Below are 22,296 nucleotides of genomic sequence, written 5' to 3'. Positions count from 1 at the left end.
TTATTTACTTTTTGTCAATATCTCCTTGTTTCTTTTTTAAGTTAGTAGTTGCTCTAGGGATTAAGATATACATAGTTAACCTTTTACATTCTACTTAGAGTTATATTTTAACACTTCAAGTAACACATAGAAGCTTTATAACAATATAGGTCCCTTTACCTTCTCGGCTGTATGTTATAGTTTTCAAATGTATAACATCAACATACATTTTAAACCCCTCAGACAATGTTATAATTTTTGCTTTCAACTATCATACATATCTTAAAAAATTCAAAAGGAGAAAAATAGTCTGTTATATTTACCCAGATATTTTACCATTTCTGTTGCTCTTTATTCATTCCTGAAGTTCCGTGCTTCCCTCTGATATCATTTCCCTTCACCCTGAAGAAGATCCTGTATCAATTCTCTTAGAACAGGTCTAAAGGATATTTTTGCTGGATATAGAATTCTGGGTTGACATTTCTTCTCTTTTAGTATTTTTAAGATGTTCCATTGTCTTCTGGCCTCCATTGTTTCTGATGAGAACTTCACAACTTCATTGTGCGATGTGCCTTTTTTTCCCCCTGGCAGCGCTCAAGATGTTTTCTTTAACTTTGCCTTCCAGCCATTTGATTGTAATGTTTCTAGGTGTTTCTTTGAATTTATATTGTTTCTGGTTCTTGAATGAGCTCTTGAATCTGTAAATTTATGTCTTTCCCCAAATTTGGGAAGTTTTAGGGCATTATTTCTTCAAACCTTTTTTTCTGCACTAGTCTCTTTTTCTTCTCCTTTGCAGACTTCAATGGCGCGGATGTTGGACCTTTTGTTATTGTCCCACAGGTCCCTGATTCTATTTTTCTTTCTTTTTTCCCCCAATCGTTTTTCTCTCTATTCTTCAGGTTGGCAGGTTGGGTCACTTCTGTCAGTCTTCCAGGTTCATTGACTTTTTGCCTCTGTCAACTCTATTATGCTGTTAAGTCCATCTCATGAGTTGGGTTTTTTTAAATTTTATGTAGTGTGCTTTTCAGTTCTAAAATTTCAAACTTTTTTACAGTTTCTGTATCTTTCTTGAAGACTTCTATTTATCCGTTTGTTTCATGTGTGTTTGCCTTTACCTCATAGAGTTTAGTTGTAATAGCTACTTAAATGTCTTTGATATTTCCAGCATCTGGGTGATCTCAAAATTGACTGAGACAATCTGTTGATTGTCTTTTCCCTTGAGAATTGGTCACATTTTGCTGGCTGTTTGTTATGTTAAATGATTTTGGATTCTACCCTAGATAGTGGTGATTGTTTTGTTTTTTATTTTTTAAAATTTTTTGTGAGGAAGACCAGCCCTGAGCTAACATCCGATGCCAAGCCTCCTCTTTTTTGCTGAGGAAGACTGGCCCTGGGCTAACATCCGTGCCCATCTTCCTCTACTTTATATGGGACACCGCCACAGCATGGTTTAACAGGCGGTATGTCGGTGCGCGCCCGGGATCCGAACTGGCGAACCCTGGGCTGCCACAGCGGAGCGCGCGCACTTAACCGCTTGTGCCACTGGGCTGGCGCCTTTGTTTTGTTTTTTAAATGTTTATCAGGTAATAAACCTGGTTAGAATCAGACCACTGGTTCTGTCTCACCTTCTTGGGGTGTTGGTTCCAGTCAGTTCAGTTTTCAAAGCCTTTGCTGTGCTCCTTTGGATCTGTCTTTTGTATGCACCATTCAGGGGTTCGTTTGAGACTTGAGTAGTGGTTTAAGTCTTTGTGCAGTTTTCAGAGCCTTTGCTGTCCTGCTTTGGGTCTGTCTCATGCATTTGTCACTCAGGTGTTAGTCTCAGACTTGAGCTGTGGTCTGAATCTTAAACTGAATCAGTTTAACTTAGTTCTTAACGTTTTGGCATGAGACTTTGCTTTCCTCTGCATGCACAGCCCTTGGATGAGCTCAGGACTTGTGGAGGTTCGTAGGCCTTTGGGACAAGGTCTTACAAAAAAAGAAGGTGGACAAAAAGGAAACTCACTGGTAGATGAACTGCTTCTCCACTTTTTGACTCACCTTCAGAGTCTGCCTGCTTTTGTTTACTTGTCAGACCCTTCCAGTAGTTGCTTTACACATTTCGTCAAGAGTTTTTAGTTGCAATAATCAGTAGGAGAGGGAGGCTGTAGTAGACTTACTCCATTGTGGCCAGAAATGAAAACCTCTATTTCATTCATTCTGGTTTTTATCTTTATTATTTCTGTCCTTCTGCCAGTTTGAATTTAATTTGCTCTTTTCCTAGTTTCATAAGGTGGAAGCTTAGATCATTGATTTGATAGCTTCCTTTTCTAATATAAGCATTGGAAATGCTATGACTCTTTCTAAGTACTGATTTAGCTGTTTTAACTCCTTTATTGTGGTGTAATTGACATACAAGAAATTGCACATATTTACAGTGCACGATTTGATAAGTTTTGACATATACACACCCAGGAATCCATCACCACAATCAAGATAATGAAACCAGAGAATGAGTTGGGAAGTATTCCCTCCCCTCTTTCAGTTCTTTGGAAGAATTTGTATAGAATTTGGTATTATTTCTTCCTTAAATGTTTGATAGAATTCCCCAGTGAGGTCATCTGGGCCTGGAGTTTTGTTTATGGGAAGGCATTAAAGTACAATTTCAATTTCCTTAATATATATTGGGTTATTCAGGTTATCTATTTCTTGAATGAGCTTTGGTAATTTGTGTCTTTCAAGGGATTTGTTGGTTTCACCTAAGTTGTCAAATTTGTTGGCATAAAGTTAGTTGTTCATAATATTTTCTTATTATCCTTGTAATTTCTGAGGGTCAGTGGTAGTCTCATTTTAATTTAAAAAAAAGTCTAATCACATGTAGTAGTGAAAACTATGAACTTCATTTACAGGGAAATCTCACCCCCAGCTAATGCCTGCTTCAGTGCTTCGGGCTGGAAGTTTTTAGTGGCAAAGGAAGCGTGCTCAGCTTTCTTTTTCCTTGACTCTCCTAGCTAGCTCTTCTCCCTCCCTCCAGCCCCCCACTCAACAACTAGCCCATCTCTAGCTCCTTGAGTGAAGCAAGTGAGGAAGGAAGGAGACACGAAGGACAAAAATAGTTTGACCTAACTGATAAAGATGTCATCTGATATTGGTGCCCTCTGCATGTGGCAGATTCCAAAGACTGATTCTTCCTGTCCTTGGCACTTTTTCTGGTTTCCTTGGAGATGCCCCAGCTGGGGCCCCTGACTACAATTTCTTCAGTAGAGGCGGTGCCTCTTGCCTCTTTTCCAACAAGTTATTTAACATATCTCCTCCCTACCCCTACCCTCCAGCCCCATATTACACCTCCAATCTCTTTTTGCTGAGGTCACCTTAATACTAGCAGAAAGCCCTCTTTCCAAAGTAACCCAGCCCTGTTCATATCCAGAGGGTCTGCATCTGGCTTGTGGAGTATGTGGGTGTGGGTGTGTATGTGTGTGTGTGGTGGGAGCTGCACCTTCATCTCTTCACCCCCTATGCAACCTCTTCTCTGCTGCCACAGACTGCCTCAGCCCACCTGTTACCTATAGACTTTTTCTAGGTGCACATCAGGTGCCAAATCCTCTGTGTGCCCCAGACTCTAGTGGAATATCAAGCAAGTTGTCTCCTTGAACTCCTTCTTACTAGATTATGGGTGAGGCGAACATACTCCTCCCTCCCCTATTGTTGGAAAGAGAAATGCCACAGCTTTCCAACAGCTCTCTCTCAAGAAATTTTCTTCCTCAACTTCTTCAACCTTAAAGCTCTTATACTTCTAAGGTATATGTTACTGCTGAGGGACATTGAATGCTTTTGACCTACTCCTTTTAAGTCCTGCAAAGGTCTCTGGACTGGGGAAGCACTTGGTAGTGTTTTGTTACCAGCATTTGAAACAAAAAAAAAAGGGGGGGGGGTTATTTTTTTTTCTTATGCAGAGAACTTTGAAGATTTACTCTCTTAGCAACTTTCAAATATGCAATACAGTGTTATTAACTGTCATCACCATGCTGTACATGGGTTTTAGTATGTTAAAACAATTCCCTAAGAACATGGATTGCAGCTGGGGGGGCAGATATAGCTTCCTGAAATGTCTGAAACTTCAGCTTTTGAATAGGAAGCATCAATGTTAAAATGCAAAGCTCTGGAACCTTATGCAGCCAAACTGATGGTACAGACAGTGTGTGATTTAGACTAGTGCTGCCCAATAGAACTTTGTGCAGTGATGGCAATGTTCTCTCTCTATATATAGAATTATAATATGGGCATGCCCTTTATATTTTGGTAATCTGGTAAGTGTGAATTGGTATCTTATATAATTTTTATTTCCCTGATTACTAGTAAAGGAATTTATCATTTCGTGCGGTATTGACTATTTGGATTTCCTCTTCTGTGGCTTGCCTGTTCATATCTTTTATTCATGTTTTTGTTGGGGTGTTTGTCTTTTTTATTGATTTATATGGATTCTTTATATATTCTAGATTTCAATTTTGTGTGTAGTCAATATCTTTTCTCAGTCTTGGTTATTGATGGCGGAGTAAAAGTTTTAATTTTAATGTAATCAGATTTATCAATTTTTTAGTTTGTGCTTTTTCTGTAATTTGAAGTAATTTTTTTTCTGGCTGAGCTCATAAAGATGTTGTCATATAGTTTTCTCCAAAAAATTTAAAATTTTGCTTTTTACTTTCTTAAAATCTGTCTGGGATTTTTTTTATAACTTGTGAGGAAGGGAACTATTAGTTTCCCTTTTCCCCATGTAGACATCCACTTGTACCGTGCCACATAGTGAACCCTTTCCACAGCCGTGTGCGATGCCCCTTCAGCCAGAGGTCAAGTCCCACGTGTGGATCTGTTCCTAGGCTCGCTATTTTGTTCCATTGGTCTCTTTGTCCCTTTGCCATTATCCTGTTTTTATGACTTTATTCTAATGAGTTAAAATATGTAAAGCACTTACAACAGTGCCTGACACTTAGTAAATGCTATATAAATGTCAACTGTTGTGCCAGTCTCATTATTATTGATATTGTTAATAGCTGGTAGGATGAATGCTCCGTATCTCTTTTGACTCTTTGCTCTTCTATATAGAATTTTTAGGATTAGTTTGTGAAGTTCCATGGAAAACCCCGTTTGGGATCCAATTACACTTGCACTGTGTTTGGAGATGAGTTGGGAGTAGGGTAGGGATTGGCATCTTTACACTACTGGATTTTCCTATCAATGAACTCTTGTTCAGCTCTTCTTTTCTGCCATTTAGTAATGTTTTGAACTTGTCTTCAGGAAGAGCTTCCACATCTTGTGTTAAATTATTCCTAGATACCTCTTAGTTATTATTGCAGTTGTGATTGGGATCTCTTTTCTTATTACATTTTCTAATTGGTTAATACTCATGTATGAGAATGCTAGTGATATTTATATATTCAACTTAAGTACAGAAACCTTTCTGAATACTTTTATTAATACTAATAGTTTTTGGATTCTCTTGGGTATTCTGTGTAAATGATTATCTTTATAAAAACAATTTTGTCTTTTCCTTTCCAAGTATACATTTTATTTCTTTTTCTTCTCTCATTGTATTAGTCAGGGCCTATAGTACAATGTGTAATAGATGCAGTGATAGTGAATTCCTTGTTTGTTTCTGGTTTTAATGGAAATAATGATGAGGACAATGATAGTGATATAATGCTAGGCAGTATCTGAGTGCTTGCAAAGTGCCACAAGTGCACGCTTCTGTATGCTTTGTACATATTGCAGAGTTTAATCCTCCAAATGACCCTGTAAAGTAGACTAGTTTTTATCCTCATTTTTTTTTTATGAGGAAGATCAGCCCTGAGCTAACATCTGATGCCAATCCTCCTCTTTATTTTTGTTGAGGAAGATTGGCCCTGGGCTAACATCCATGCCCATCTTCCTCTGCTTTATATGGGACACCGCCACAGCATGGCTTGACAAGCGGTGCGTCGGTGCACACCTGGGATCCGAACCTGCGAACCCCGGGCCACCACAGCAGAGCACGTCCAGTTAGCCTCTGCGCCACCAGGCAGGCCCCTATCCTCATTATATAGATGAGAAAACTGAGGCACAGAGAGATGATGCAAATTCTAAAACATTCACTGTTGAGTATATTTGCTGTGGTATTTTGAAAGATACCTTTCATCAAAAGCTTCTTTTATATTCCTAGTTTGCTAAGACTGCTTAAAAAATCATGAACGACTGTTGTAATTTCTCAAATGCTTATTTTCTGCATCTATTGAGAAGATAATTTTTTCTCCTTTAATGTATTCATGTGGTAGGTTATATTAATAGATTTTCTGATATTGAACTGTTCTCGCATTCCTGCGCTAGACTCTACTTAGTTGAGGCATTTTTTAAATTAATTGAATTTAGTTTACTCATATTTAATTTAAGAATTTTGCATTAATGTTCAGAAGTAAGATATTAGATTTTCTTTTCTTGTACTGTCCCCTTATTCTGGTATCCAAGGTTATACTAGCTGCATAAAACAGACTGAGTACTCTCCCTTCTTTTACGGTTTCTGAAACTGTATTGACTAAAGTATACATATTCTTGAGAGTTTGATAGCAATCATCTACACAAACATCTGGATAGGATGCCCTTTTTTAGGGAGTGAATTACAGAGTGAATTTTGTAATTTAAAAAATAATTACTGATTTATTCACATTTTCTGTATCTTCTGATTTATTCACATTTTCTGTATCTTCTGTCAATTCTGGTCATTTTTCTGGACAATTATGTCGTATCTGAGATTTAAGATTTACTGACCTAAGGCAGTATTCTCTTTTAATGTTTTTTTTGTGTGTGAGGAAGATCAACCCTGAGCTAACATCCATGCTAATCCTCCTCTTTTATTTATTTATTTTTTTTGCTGAGGAAGACTGGCTCTGAGCTAACATCTATTGCCAGTCCTCCTCCTTTTTTTTCCCCCAAAGCCCCAGTAGATAGTTGTATGTCATAGTTGCACATCCTTCTAGTTGCTGTATGTGGGATGCGGCCTCAGCATGGCTGGAAAAGTGGTGCGTCGGTGCGCGCCTGGGATCTGAACCTGGGCTGCCAGCAGCGGAGCACACGCACTTAACCGCTAAGCCACGGGGCCGACCCATATTCTCTTTTAATTAAAAAAATTTTAATTTTTTAATTTTTATCAAAGGTTTCATTTTTATCAAAGTAAATCATACCCAAGTTTTAAAAAATAAAATAAATATGGTAAAACTATAAAGAAAGTCAAGGCCGTGATAAACGTAAAATTCAGGATTGTGATTATCTGAGAAGAAAGAGAATGAAATGGGCACATGAAGAACTTCAAAGGTAACGATAATTTGTTTTTTAGTGAGTGGTGGATACGCAGATATTTTTTGGTATCACTTATTCTTTATAATTTACGTATATCTTACAAAAATTATTTAGATTCTTCTGTTGTGGAAGATTAAGATTTAGCTCACTTCATTGCTCCTGCTGCTGGCTCACATGCATACATATACGCGAAGACTTCTTGTTCCCTCGTGTTCCCAATATCAGTACTGTTGTCTACAACATAATGGCTATATAACCACTATGCACAGCTAAGCCATGGAGTAATCTATGATTAATTTACTTTTCCTGCATACCTTTTTGTTTCCTTTGGTTAATAATTGTCCTGTTTCTTTCATTTGCTTTTTTCTCTATGTACTTATCACCAGTTCAGCTTAAACACTCCATGACCAGTTGTCTAGAGTGACTCTGAGTGCTTCCAGAGCTACCAAGTGTTCCATCAATGTCATACCCCTAAGTTTGTCTGGAGCCGTCTGACCTGCTCCCTTCTGGGTGGATTATCCTCATTCCTGCTTGCGCAGTCACCATCCTGACATCTCTCTTCACCATCATTCTGAGGATTCCCTCCACTTCCTGCGTTGTTGGGTTCCCCATTTGCTTTCTGCCATGACTTCTTCCACATTTCATTGGAGCACATTCTTCCAGTGTTTAACTAAGAAAGAATGTAGGTCCATGGGAGGTAAATTTTTTGAGATTTTTGAGTATCTAAAAGTGTTTGTTATATCCTCGTCCTAGGTGGAGAGTTGAGCTTGGAGTAGAGTTCTAGGATGGACATTGCTTTCCCTTAGACTTTTGAAGGCATTGCTCCATTATCTTCTAATTTTCAATGTTCCTTTTGAGAACTCTGAATCTATTCTGACTGTTGATACTTGATATCAATTTTTTTCTGTCTGTAGCTTAGAGGATTTTTTCCCCTTTATCTCATACTCTCTGACATTTCTCAATGTCCCTTGATAAGGGGTCATTTTCACCAGTATTGCTGGCACTCGGTAGGAGATAAATCCCCACAGGGATAGTTGCTCTTTTCTCATGCAAAGCCAAGATACTGCAAGGCTAGACAGCTGCAATTCAAGTCCAAGTGGCAGGCAAGGCTTTTTAAAATCCCTTTTCACTTTGTCTGTGGGAGATTCCAAATTAACCCACTAAAAGTATGCACATCAGGCCAGAAAATCATCAGCCTCTAATGGTCAGGCATCTAGACTCCCAGAAGAAAAACAGGCGTTAACTGCCCTGGCAGGCAAAATAGTCTTATCAACGTAGGGCACGTGCCAAAGCTGAGTTCCCAGACTCCAGCCAGGAGCCAGGCCTGCTCTTAGCACTGTCATGCCCCTCACCTTTACTGGGGTTCTTTATTTCTTCAGGTGGATTGGAGTCACCATCTAGTGTCCCTTCTTTCATGGAGCTAAGCTCCAAGTTAGGTCCAATAGTGACAGCACTCTGGGGATGGGGCTTTTGTTGGAGCCCCCCTGGGTTGCTGTGAGGCTGCCAGTTTTCACTGCTCCCCCACCATAGAGTTGGGGAGTCAGGGGTTTGGGGTGGGGGTGGGGGAGGGGTGAGTAGCACCCGGTACCACAGACTTGGCTGTTCTTACTGAGGTTCACTGGTTCTTCTTGAATAAATGCTTCTTTTTTTTTTTTTTAAAGATTTTATTTATTCATTTTTTCCCCCCCAAAGCCCCAGTAGATAGTTGTATGTCATAGGTTCACATCCTTCTAGTTGCTGTACGTGGGACTCGGCCTCGGGTTGGACGGAGAAGTGGTGCGTTGGTGCGCGCCCGGGATCCGAACCCAGGCCACCAGCATCAGAGCGCGCGCACTTAACCGCTAAGCCACGGAGCCGGCCCGAATAAATGCTTCTTAATTTGTTGTATGCCTTTGGTTAATTTCCAAAGTCTTGAAATGATGGATTTTGATAATTTTGCCAGTATTTTCATTGTTTTTATGGAGGAAAGGATTTACTGGGGTCCTTACTCCACCATTCCAGAAGTCTTGCCTTAAGGCATTTCTCTTACAACTGCAGAAAAGTGCAGAAAATCATAATCATAACAAATACCCTTGTACTTACCTCCCAGAATTAGCAAATGTTAACATTTTGTCATTGGTAGTGCTTTTTTTTTTAATAAAAGAAATAGAGGTTTACAAATAAAAGTGAAGCCCCTCATTTCCCCCTCCTGAGTCCTGTTCCCCTCATTCCTTCCCCAGGCAAACAATATCATGAATTTGGTGAGTATCGGTCTAATCCATGTTTTTATACTTTTACCACACATATTTGTATCTGTAATCAATATAGCATTCTCTTTGTAAATTTACTAGATTAGTGCCCTCAAACTAAAGCAGTCTTTCTACAACTTCCTTTCTGTATTCGGCATTGCCCTTTGAAGTTTACCTATGCTGATATGTTAGATTTAGTTCATTCATTTTAACTCCTGTATAGCATTCCAACATGTGAGTATCGCAGTCCATTAATCCATACTCTGTTGGTGGGCATTCAGTTGTTTCTAGTATTTTGTTGCCATTCTTTGGCATTATCCTGGTTCCCATTTGCAGAATTTCTCTGTGGTATAACTGCAAGTGGAATACAGTAGGGTGTGTACATTTTCAACATTACTAGATGTATTACCTTTTTTCTCTCATAAATGGAATGAATTTACCTTGTATATTTAGGAGTTTTGTATCTTTGTAAGTGAAATTGCTTTATAATATTCTCATCCTATGCCCTTATTTGCTTTTGGCATCAGGTTTATTCTGTTTTGTATAATCATTGTTTTACTACTATTCTTTTGATTAAGTACTAGATATATCTCTTTCCATAATTTTATTTTCAACATTTCTCTCTCATTTTTCTCTAATTGTCTCTTGAAAACATAGAGCTGATTTTTTAAATGCAATTTAATATGGTTGGCCTTTAATTAATAAGGTAAATATATATTTATTGTGCTATGACTATATTAGTATTTCTTCTTTTATTGTATTTTCTATATATCCTATTTTTTCTTTACTTTTTTCCTGTCTTTGCTGAATTTTATTTACCCTTACCCTCACCCTTTTCTCTTTTGGTTATTTTCCTCCTGAAAAATTCACGTACCAAGTGTTATTCTTAACCAGGCTTTGTATGTGGCAAATTGTCTGTCTTTTCTTGTTGAAAAACATCTTTATTTTGTCATCTTTCTTTGCCACAACTTATCTGGGAATAGAGTTCTAAGATGACAGCTTCTCTTAGGACTTTGAAAATATTCTTTAAGCTTTTGGTTTCTTTTTTTGCTGATGAAGTCGGATGTTAATCTAATAGGTGATTTTTAAAATTTCTCCACAGTAGCTTTCAATACTTACTTTCTGACTTTAAAGTCTTGTGGTTGCTGCACTGAACTGTGTCTTAGGTACAGATTTGCTTTTATTTACCACACTCAGGACTCTTGGCATTCAGTGATAGGACGCCTGAATTTATTCCATTCTAGAAAACTACCAGTCATCTTCTCTTCAAATATTGACTAGATGGGGGATCCCCAAGACCACTACCACATTCAGAGATTCTCAAGAAGGACTCACGGAACTCGGCATATAGTTGTATTTACAGCTACAATTTATTACAGCGATGTAGCAAGGATATACAGCTAGATCATAAGGGAAAAAGACACTAGCAGAGTCTGGAGGAATTCTTGTATAGGATTTCTTACGCTCCCTCCCTCCCACCTAGGGTCACACAGGGCACGCTTCTCCCAGCAGTGAAAATCCAGCAACATGTGTATGATGTTTATGCCCAGGGAAGCCCATTAGACACTCAGTGCCCTCGGTTTTTATTGGAGGTTGGCCACATACACAAACTCTGCCTAGCACATACCAAAATTCCAGGCTCCCAGAAGGAAAGGAAATGTTCAATATAAATCACATCGTTTGTACAAGCAGCCTTTTCAATTAGGGAATCATGGGGACATTTCTGAACTCCACATTCCCAGATGTCAGCCAAGGGCCAACCTTGCCAGCTGGCTTTCTAAGTATAGCAGTCTCAGGGTTGCTCTGTTAACCTTTTCTTGGTATATTGCTCCTCTCTCTTCTTTTCTGTTCTTTCCATTCGGATTTTCTATTAAACCTATGTTGGAACTTATCATTTCTCTATTTCTCTTATCATATTTCCATTTTGTTAGCTCTCTATGCTACATTCTGGGTGATTTCCCAAGATCTATCATCTAATTCATTAAATCTGTCTTTTTCTGTGACTAGTCTACTGTTCAGCCTCTCTATTTAGAGTTTTTTTAATAATGCCTATATATTCTTTTATATTTGTTTCTTTTTACAGATTTTCCTGTTTTTTTCTCCCATTGTCTAGTTCTTACCCTATTTCTTTGAATATTTGAAATATATTTATTTTAAAGTCCAAATTGTTCTATTAGCTATAGTTCTAGGAATGGGAGTATCTTTAAATGTATCTTTTAATTCTCTTTCATGATGGTTCATTTCCTTGTGAGGTTTTTAATTTTTTATGGTGAACTCTTCAGTGAGAGTTGGTTTTCCATGGAAGTTCTGTGAGCGCTAAGCTATAAAAACATAAGACTATATCTTTTGGAAAGTTTGCCACTGCTAGGAACCTCCTAATAACAGGACCAATTTTTATGTTAATTTTTCAGCTTATGGGCTCTGTACGATACTTATAATCATTTGCATTGAGTTAGAGAACTAGGCTTTGATTTCTTCTATATAATATCCTTATTTCCAATTTCTTTGACCAGTGGGGAGTCTTTCTAAAGCTCCCCTTTAACAAGCATGGAAGCCACTTTTAGTTCCATCTTTAAGTGGAAATTACATTCCAGTTTTCTGAAAATTTGTGCCCTGTGGTCTGGATTCTGCTGCAAATAATCAGGCTTCAGTTTCTATTCACCCCATCACTTTAAATTCCCTCTTCATTTTTGACACCTAATAAATTTCTTTTCTTGGTTTAGAGCTTTACTCTGTATTAAATTGTTTTTGTTAAATATGGGCCACCATGTCTTTGTATTTGCACTCAGAGGAGGTGGCGGGGGGGCATGGAGATAGGCCATCCACATCAGCTCAAGTCCTATTGATAGGAGTTCACAGCAGGGCATTTATGAATTAGTTTTATCTCATAACATTATAGGAGAAATATTCACATGTTTGATGATTCATTGCATTTTTTTTCCTAGAATTCTGGGAAGTTGATGACCAGATGGATAACCACAAGGAAAGCCAAGGCAAACCTCTGTGGAAAACTGCATTCATAGACAAGGAAGCACTAAAGGATGAAAGTGGCCAAGAATTCAGAACATGCAGAAAAATCATTTATCTGAGCCCAGACTTTGTTTCTACAAGACAAAGACTCCCTAGATATTATTCATGTGGAAGGTATTCAAAGCATAATTTAAACTTTCTTAGTCAAAATAGAAGCTATGTAAGAAAGAAAGATGATGAATGTAAGGCATATTGGAAATTATGCTTCCATTCCAATCTTGATAAAGCTCAACCTGGAGAGAAATTCTTTGAGCCTAGTCAACGTGGAAAAGCCCTCCATCATAAGCAAGACCTTAATAAAAGGGAGAGACTTCTAATTGGGGAGAAACTCTATGAATGTTCTGAATGTGGAAAAGTGTTTATCCAGAAAGCAAACCTTGTTGTACATCAGAGAATTCACACAGGAGAGAAACCTTATGAATGCTGTGAATGTGCAAAAGCCTTCAGCCAGAAATCAACCCTCACTGCACACCAGAGAACTCATACAGGGGAGAAACCCTATGAATGCAATGAATGTGGGAAAACCTTTATTCAGAAGTCAACTCTGATTAAACATCAGCGAACTCATACAGGAGAGAAACCATTTGTATGTGGTGAATGTGCAAAAGCCTTTAAGAGTTCATATCACCTTATTAGACATGAAAAAACACACATCAGACAGGCATTTTATGAAGATATCAAATGTGGTAAGTCCAGCCTTATGCATCAAAGGACTCATACAGGTGAGAAACCTGAATGCAGTAAACATGGGAAAGCCTTTGATGAGAAGACCACTGCCATTAAGCAGCAGAGAACTCATACAAAAGAGAAACCTTATGAGTGCAGTAAATGTGGCAAAAGCTTCAGGGGAAAGTCACACCTCTCTGTTCATCAGAGAATTCATACAGGAGAGAAACCCTATGAGTGCAGCATATGTGGGAAGACTTTCAGTGGAAAATCACACCTCTCTGTCCATCATAGAACTCATACAGGAGAGAAGCCTTATGAATGCAGGAGATGTGGGAAAGCCTTTGGTGAGAAGTCAACCCTTATTGTACATCAGAGAACTCATACAGGAGAGAAACCCTATAAATGCAATGAATGCGGGAAAGCCTTCAGTGAGAAGTCACCACTGATTAAACATCAGAGAATTCATACAGGAGAGAGACCCTATGAATGTGGTGACTGCAGGAAAGCCTTCAGTAGGAAGTCAACTCTCATTAAACATCAGAGAATTCATACAGGAGAAAAACCATACGAATGTAGTGAATGTGGGAAAGCCTTCAGTGTGAAATCAACTCTCATTGTACATCACAGAACTCATACAGGAGAAAAACCTTATGAATGCAGGGATTGTGGGAAGGCCTTCAGTGGGAAGTCAACACTCATTAAACATCAGAGAAGTCATACAGAAAATAAAACCTATTAATATACTTGAGAGTGGGATAATTTCACTACTAGTTATACCTCATTATACTATATATCAGTTCATCCTGGGGTTCACCTTATAAATATCAAGTTCACCTTATAAATATCATATCAGTTCACCTTATAAATATCAAGAATGTCAGAAACTCCATATATTATTTAATGTTCATTTAACTTAATAAAAGGCACAAAAGTATAATTCCAGAAGCATGTTGATCAAGTTTTCACCCAGAATTCTTACCCATGAGTGGAGAATTGTACATCAAAGAATTCAAAAGTGGCAAAACTGTGAGTGTATTGATGTGAGAAAACCTTTAGAAAGAATTTAAATGTCATTACCTATCAGAGTATTTATGCTGAGGAAAAACTAAGAATGAGTTTAGGAAACCATGTTAGAAATTATGAGACAAATGTGTTCCATACTCTATATCAAATATTTTGTGGGAAAGGTGCAGAGGTTGCAAACAAGGACTCAGTTATAAAGTTAAGATATGTTCTCTGTGGAGTAGAGTATGACATTTTTTGAAAGAATAGTATAAAGCATAAAATATTAATCCTAGCTGGGGCAAACTCCTAGGTTATTTCTTAAACAAATAGAAAAATTGCTTTCGTAAATAGAGTGAGAGAGGATGAATCATCAGGATCCCTGAAACAAAGGAGCTCAAACAGAAGATCTTACACATCTTCAGTGCAAAAATGCAAACCCCTTACAGAAAAGGCATACCTCACTTAGGAACAGTGCTTACAATTTAATATTCTTTGTCTTGTAAGGAAGAGTAATCATTTTATGGTGAGGCAATAAAATGTTTTTAATTTTCAGAGTATCTCCCATAACACCAATATTATTTAGATTGCAAAAAATAGAAGGACATTGAATATCCAATAATACACAATTGATTAAAAATTGATATATCAATAAGGTGGAATAATATGGACCAATTAAGAATTTTCTTTGGGCTGGCCCTGTGGCTTGGTTGTTAAGTGCGCGCGCTGCGATGCTGGTGGCCCGGGTTCGGATCCCGGGTGCGCATCGAGGCACCACTTCTCCGTTCATCCTGAGGCCGAGTCCCACATACAGCAACTAGAAGGATGTGCAGCTACGACATACAACTATCCACTGGGGCTTTGGGGGGAAAAGTAAAATAAATAAAATCTTAAAAAAAAAAAAAAAAAGAATTTTCTTTATTATGTTTGAGGATTTGGGGAAATGTTCATGGTAATCTGTTATGTGAAAAAACAGATTATAAAACAACATACCACATGATTTACATTGTGAAAATATACATAGAATAAGGATATGCACCATTATATCAGTGATTCTGGGTGGTAGAAATATAGCAATTTTATGATGAGTAAAATTATGTGCACATATATATGCATATATATTTGTATTATATTTATATCTATTTTAGGTGTGTGTGTGTAGGTAGGCACATAGAACAAAAGGCTAGGAAGGAAATACACCAAATTATTAAGCAAATTATCATTTGGGCATTGGGATTATTGATGATTTTTTAATTTTTTGAATGTAGTCTCCAGAAACTACCAATAAAATAGTTTAAAGTAATCTTGTGCATACTTGTTTCTGTCTTCCCATCCTTTTTTTCCATTCAGCTTTGTCTTTAATTTATGAAATCATTCTCTTGTTAAAATGACCCCATTTTCACATATGTATACATATTACCTATTCTTTTTCCATGTGGTTGTCTATGATTTTGAGTATATATTTTGCATCTTGACAATGGATATCCTGTGATTTTAATATCTGTATGTGATTTTTTTGATGAAAATAAAAGCATCTCCATAGTTTTTTACTCTATAACCACCAAATCTTGTGACATAAATTATCAGCTAACAAATTTTACAGTTGAGAAGAGATGTGGTAAATGGTCAAAAGTACCAGATGTGGGGCCAGCCCAGTGGCGTAAGCGGTTAAGTGCATGTGCTCTACTGCAGCGGCCCAGGGTTCGCCGGTTTGGATCTCGGGCGTGCACCAACGCACTGCTTGTCAAGCCATGCTGTGGCGGCATCCCATATAAAGTGGAGGAAGATGGGCATGGATGTTAGCCCAGGGCCAGTCTTCCTCAGCAGAAAAAGAGGAAGATTGACCTATGTTAGCACAGGGCTGGTCTCACCAAAAAAAAAAAAATAAAGTAACAGAAGTAATGAGACAAAACTTACTTCTGACATCAGATAGAAAGCTCTTTTCACAGTGATATTTGTGAGCGTTACTGAATGCTCATATTCCCTCTCTTCTTGTCTTATTGTCAGCAGTTGTATCAGGCACACCCTAGGTGACCCCAATGATTTGTGCCCTATATAATCCTCTCCCCTTGAGTGTTCGCAGGACTGAGACTTGCTGCTAGCCAATAGATTATGGCAAAGGTGGTGGGATGTCGCTCCCATGATCATGTTCTGTTATGTAAGACTCCATCTTAGCAGCCTGCAGAGGAATTTTCCTTGCTGGCCTGATGAAGTAAGCAGCCATTTGAGAAAGCTCATGTGCCAAAGAACTGCAGCTGGCTTCTAGGACCTGAGGGAGCTCTGAGCTAAGACAGTAGGACTTGAGTGGCAAGATCTTGGAGACAAATGTGAAGAGAAATAAGCCCAATAGACTGAGCTTTTTCCTGCAAAGAGCTCACCGATTGGCAACTGGCATGGGACAGATTCGGAGATACACAGCAGCCAAGTGCCTGAGGTCCTAGGCAGAGCTTTCAGCAGAATTATGTGCCACGGGGATTAAACTTGGAGTTCAGATCTCACCAGTGATGATGGGCCTTGGTAAATACCACAGACTTTCAGTTGGACCCTCTGAAGGACTTAGGGGGAAGTCTAGGAATTAGGGGGAAGTAAATATAGACCAGATCTTTAAAAGATTGATACCTCACCTTGAATTAGCTCACTAGCTAACTGAATTAAGGTAATTTGCCCTTCTATAATTGCCTGTCAGAAACTAAAGCTCATCTAGAGCTTCTACAGTTTCTCATGCATAGTGGTATTCAATCAAAAATTGCTAGGCACAGCCAGAGTCAAAACTAAGAAAAAAGTGAACAGTAGAAGCAGCCCCACAGGTAATTCAGACATAGGAGTTACAAGTCATAGTCTTTAAAATAACTGAATAATATGAACAAAAAAATATAAAATGAGGAAATTCATAAGAAAATACAAATTATTTCCAATAAGTATTTACTTTTTTTCCTAGTTTTTTATTTTCCTGGAGTTTCTAATTGCTCTTTTTTTCCTTGTTTGTTTTTCCAGGGTCACAAACATACCATCTAATCTATGGAATTCTCCTTCTCTCTGGTATTAGAATTAAGGATAGTTATTAACTTTGAAGAGGAAGACTCAGAAAGGGCAAAGGGAAGACCCTCAATTAGGGTCAATAGCAAGGTAGAAACTTTTTCTCCAAAGAATGTTTATCTGCAGAAGATGGTATTGCTATGCTCCAAAATTCTAACAGACTGTACTGTGACTCACAAGCAGGGTCCTTCCAAGGCTCCATACATCATTTCTGTCTCCCACAGACATTTCAAGCACCATATGAAGAAACTGCATGGTAGACCAGACCTATTTCCAAGTGTATTCTTGCTCTGTACCACACTGAAAATTGGCAGTTTTGTGGGTTATTCAGTAAATGGACTGAAGCAGCATGACAAAATGGGTTTTATGGTGACTAACAGCATCCGGTACTTCACCAGGAGTGGCTTCTCAAAAGCAGTATACTTCTCTGTTGCAGATTCCATGGCCTTCCTCCAAAATCCCAGGGACCTGATTCTCACACTGCATCATCCCACCACTGACACCTTCGACACCATAGGGTCAGCAAGATCATATGGTCCAAGCAACAAGGCTGCTTGCACTATAGCCTGGGCTTGCTACAGAGTCTTTGCTACCCTAGGCCCCATTCAAAGCTGGCAGCCTTCTGTGTCACTCGGTATATGGGCCAGAGAAGTATCTCTAGGTGTGGAATATGTTACCTCCAGATCCCAAAGAGGTCCACAAGGTGCTGTATTTCTCTTTTGTCAAGTAAAACTTTGTGTGGTTGAGTTTGTGGTAGTTTAAACTCATTCTCCAGGATCCAACTGGTTTCTGCAAGGGCCAGAATGATGAATTAAACATAAATATAAGGACCACCACCCATTATCCCCTGCATCCTTTAAGTCTTTAATGGTGGCACTAATCTCCATCACCCCCTAGGGTGCAATATTGTTTTCAATTTATCATCTTGGTTGGTGGGGGAGAGAGGAAGCAGAGGCTTCCACTTGGTTTTCCCCTCTATGAAAGCTTTTACCACACAGTCCAAGGACCCAATATGGAGATTAGTCCAACTGCTAAGTATATAAATTCCAATTATACACTTGGAGACTGGGGAAATGACCACTGGGCAGGTCTGCAGATGCAATGGGCCACTGTGAGTCAGATTTAAGCCAGGACTCCATTACCTGGACCCAATAAGCCCCTACTCCCAACAGGAGAGCCATGCTGATGCTTTGAGTGTCTGGGTATTAATGTCTACTCAGAAAGCTACGTCCAATAGTCCTAAAAATATCTGGGTACTCCCCTTTCCCCAATGTATAGTCACCCAAATAAATGGCCATAGGTTCCTTTGGGGAGGGACTAGGGTAAGCCTTATATGCCTGCTACAATGTTGTAGGATCCTTCCTCTGAGGGACATGGGCACCTACCTCTCCAGACTATTGGTTCTGAAACTGAAATTTGGCTCAGGTCTGGGAACTGAGCAAGGGACTGTCACTTATTTATTTATTTATTTATTTTGGGTGAGGAAGATTCACCCTGAGCTAATAGCCATTGCCAATCTTCCTCTTTTTGCTGAGGAAGATCAGCTCTGAGCTAACATCTGTGCCCATCTTCCTCTATTTTGTATATGGGATGCCACCACAGCACGGCTTAATGAGTGGTGCATAGGTCCGTGCCCAGGATCTGAACCTGCGAGCCCCGGGCCACTGAAGTGGAGTGTGTGAACTTTAACCACTATGCCACTGGGCTGGCCCTGGGACTGTCTTTTTTTTTTTTTTTTGGTGAGGAAGATTAGCCCTGAGATAACATCCGTTGCCAATTCTCCTCGTTGTCCTGAGAAAGATTGGCCCTGAACTAACAGCTGTGCCCATGTCCCTCTATTTTATATGTGGGATGCCTGCCACAGCATGGCTTGATAAGCAGTGCGTAGGTCTGCGCCCGGGATCTGAACCCGTGAACCCCATGCCACCAAAGCCAAGTGCGTGAACTTAATCGCTACACCACTGGGCAGGACCCAGGACTGTCACTTTTTTTTTTAATTTATTTCCCCCAAAGCCCCAGTACATAGTTGTATGTCATAGGTGCACATCCTTCTAGTCGCTGTATGTGGGACGTGGCCTCAGCATGGCCAGAGAAGCGGTGCGTCGGTGCGTGCCCGGGATCCGGACCCAGGCCGCCAGCAGCGGAGCACGTGCACTTAACCGCTAAGCCACCGGCTGGCCCTGGGACTGTCACTTTTTAATGAAGCAATTGCCCTCAGACTCCTGCTCTTTGAATGTTGCCTTTTTCTGATTATAATATTAAACAGCAGCCTTATTGGCTGCCCATCAATTTTACTCTGTTAATAGACTTGTCCCAAAGAGAGGGGGGAAAAATGCAAATGCCACAGACTGTGAGAGGCATTTGGGACACAGCAGAAAGTAAAGCACACATAACTGGAGTCCCAGAAGAAGAGGGGAGAAATATTGGAGCAGGAATATTTATGAGATAACAGTTAAAAGTTTTCAAAAACTAGTGAAAGAGATCAAGAACACACTTCTTGGAGTCAAGAAGCTCTGAGAATCCCAAGTAAGAATAATAAACTCATAAGAAATTTCATTTCCAGCCATGATGGAGTAACCAGTATTATTTACTATGTAAAAAATCAATATATTTTCTGTGTGTGTGAGGAAGATCAGCCCTGAGCTAACATCCATGCCAATCCTCCTCTTTTTGCCGAGGACGACCAGCCCTGGGCTAACATCTGTGCCCGTCTTCCTCTACTTTATATGGGATGTTGCCACAGCATGGCTTGACAAGCGGTGCATTGGTGCACGCCCGGGATCCGAACCTGCGAAGCCTGGGCCGCCAAAGTGGAGCGCGCGCACTTAACCGCTATGCCACCCAGCCAGCCCCTAAAAAATCAATATTAAGATACCAAGCACAGTGAATTTTGAGAACTGGTGACAAGGAGTGGAGAAAAAAGAGGACAAGGGAAAATGAGTATTCAATAGCAATCACAAGGATCAGACTGAAAAGTCCTTTGCATTTGGTTTCTGAAGGTTTAGGTTTAAGTAAGCTTGTTATTATCTGTGGGACTTGACTCACTTGCTGCAATGCTTCTCATCTGTAAAATTTGGTAGCTTATAACTTTGGTCACAGGATTTGGTGAGGATGAAGTGTAAAAGCATGTATGAAGTTCTAATTCTCATCAGAAAATCACTATACAAGTTAAAATCACAAGAAATCTATTCTCAGAGATGTACAATAGTTTAACAATCATATCAAACTGACAATCACATGGAAAACTAATAGAGAATATGTGTAGGTATGTCAAACTGGGAAGATCTGTGCAGAATAGTGCCATATACTGAAAAGAGGGCTGAATAGAAAAATGAGTAGGGAGAAAGAAAACCAGTAAAGTAAGTGAAAGATATTTTAAATAATCCTTATTGGTAGTTTCTGGAAATTTAAGACTATAATCAGAGGAATTTAAAAATCAATAATTCCAAATATAACCACTATTAATAGTAGGGTGTATTTCCTAGCTTTTTTTCTGTCTCTCTCTACAAATGAAGATAAACGCATATATTCATCAAATAGAAATAAAGATATTCATCATATGTAGTTTTTTACTAATCAAAAATTTGCTTTTATTCCCACAACCCAGAAATACTGAAATCATAATGGTGCAGATCCTTATTGTATACGTCATTTTACAACACAGATCATAAAGTAGTTTTATAATCTTTACAGTTTACCATGAACACTTTTCAAAATCCTTAAAATCAAAATAATGGATAATTAATGGCAGCATATTATTGCAATTTATAGATCAACAGTTATTCAATCACCTATCATTGGATATTCAAGTTGCTTCTTATTTTTATTTCAATTAATACTGTTCTTATAGGATATTTCCTGGAAATCCTGAACCTACTATTGCCCCACCATCATATAATTACTTCTTATTAAGAGAATATAATCAATTGTGACCACTGTCTTAAAAAATATCCCAGAAGGATAAAACCTTTCTCCATTAAGACGTTTGCACTTCTGCATTGATAGAATGCATGTGTAAGGTCTCCTGCTCGGGTTCCTTTTGTTTGAGGATCCTGCTGGCTCGTCCTCTCTCAAACTAATCTATTTAGGGACTCTCTCTTTATAGATTAATCTGGGAGTTTGGCCTAGCAAGGATTAAAATGTTTCTTCCTCTGTCCTCCTGATTATTCAATGTATTTATACTTCAAAAACTTTAGAGTGAATATGTATATAACTTAAAATTGAGTGCTTGATTGTAACCTCTGTGATCTTTTCTATAAAATGTATGATGACAACTGGAACTTGATTTTTCTCACAATTTCTAGGAAATTGGGGTTCTCCAACTCATTAAATTGATAGTGTCTCCTAAACATAAGAACACTAATATAAAATGACATTTAACTTCTTTCCAAAGGCTTTCCAACTTTCACTATATTCATGGTTTTGACCTTTCATAAATTCTTTGATGTACAATGTATTAAAACTCCTGGGTGAAGAATTGATCACATTTATTGTATGCTTTAACTATTATAACTTTGAGTTTTCTTAGATCTAATAAAGGCTGAATGCTTTCTGATGTTCATTAGATTTACATGGTTACTCAATGAGTTCTTTGCTGCATAGTATAACAATATATAATTCATGGATTAAGTTATCTCACTTGAAAGTTTATTCTTAGGTTTTATCACCTGAATGACTTCTCTGATGTTTAATGAGATGTCTTCCCACTGAAGGCCTTGCCACATTCTTTGCATTCATAGGGTTTCTCTCCTGTATGAGTTCTATGATGTACAATGAGAGTTGATTTCACACTGAAGGCTTTCCCACATTCATTACATTCATAAGGTTTCTCCCTTGTATGAATTCTTTGATGTTTAATGAGAGTTGACTTCCTACTGAAGGCTTTCCTGCAGTCACTGCATTCATAGGGTTTCTCTCCTGTATGAATTCTCTGATGTTTTATCAATGGTGCCTTCTGGATAAAGGTTTTCCCACATTCATTGCATTCATAGGGTTTCTCCCCTGTATGAGTTCTCTGATGTGCAATGAGGGTTGACTTCTGGCTGAAGGCTTT

At 38.7% G+C, this 22,296-nt stretch overlaps 2 protein-coding genes across 10 annotated transcripts in view; one reads left to right on the top strand and one right to left on the bottom strand.

Moving 5' to 3' along the window:
- The window catches only part of ZNF674 (zinc finger protein 674), a 31,577-nt gene extending 16,067 nt beyond the window's left edge, over positions 1-15,510 (top strand). For all 9 annotated transcript variants that reach the window (XM_087427206.1, XM_087427205.1, XM_087427202.1 and 6 more), the window contains one exon: positions 12,452-15,510. In XM_087427206.1, the coding sequence (XP_087283332.1) occupies positions 12,452-13,944 (1,493 nt within the window). In that variant the 3' untranslated portion in view covers positions 13,945-15,510. The remainder of the gene's footprint in view (positions 1-12,451) is intronic.
- A 5,300-nt stretch (positions 15,511-20,810) lies between these two features.
- Positions 20,811-22,296, bottom strand: part of LOC101398697 (uncharacterized) — a 727,039-nt gene continuing 725,553 nt past the window's right edge. The window contains 1 exon segment of the mRNA XM_087426438.1: positions 20,811-22,296. Coding sequence (XP_087282564.1) covers positions 21,931-22,296 — 366 coding nt within the window. The 3' untranslated portion in view covers positions 20,811-21,930.

Source organism: Ceratotherium simum, chromosome X, assembly GCF_057802395.1.
Source record: "Ceratotherium simum simum isolate JZ-2026a chromosome X, ASM5780239v1, whole genome shotgun sequence".
Lineage (NCBI taxonomy): Eukaryota > Metazoa > Chordata > Mammalia > Perissodactyla > Rhinocerotidae > Ceratotherium > Ceratotherium simum.
This window is presented reverse-complemented; position numbering and strand designations above follow the sequence as displayed.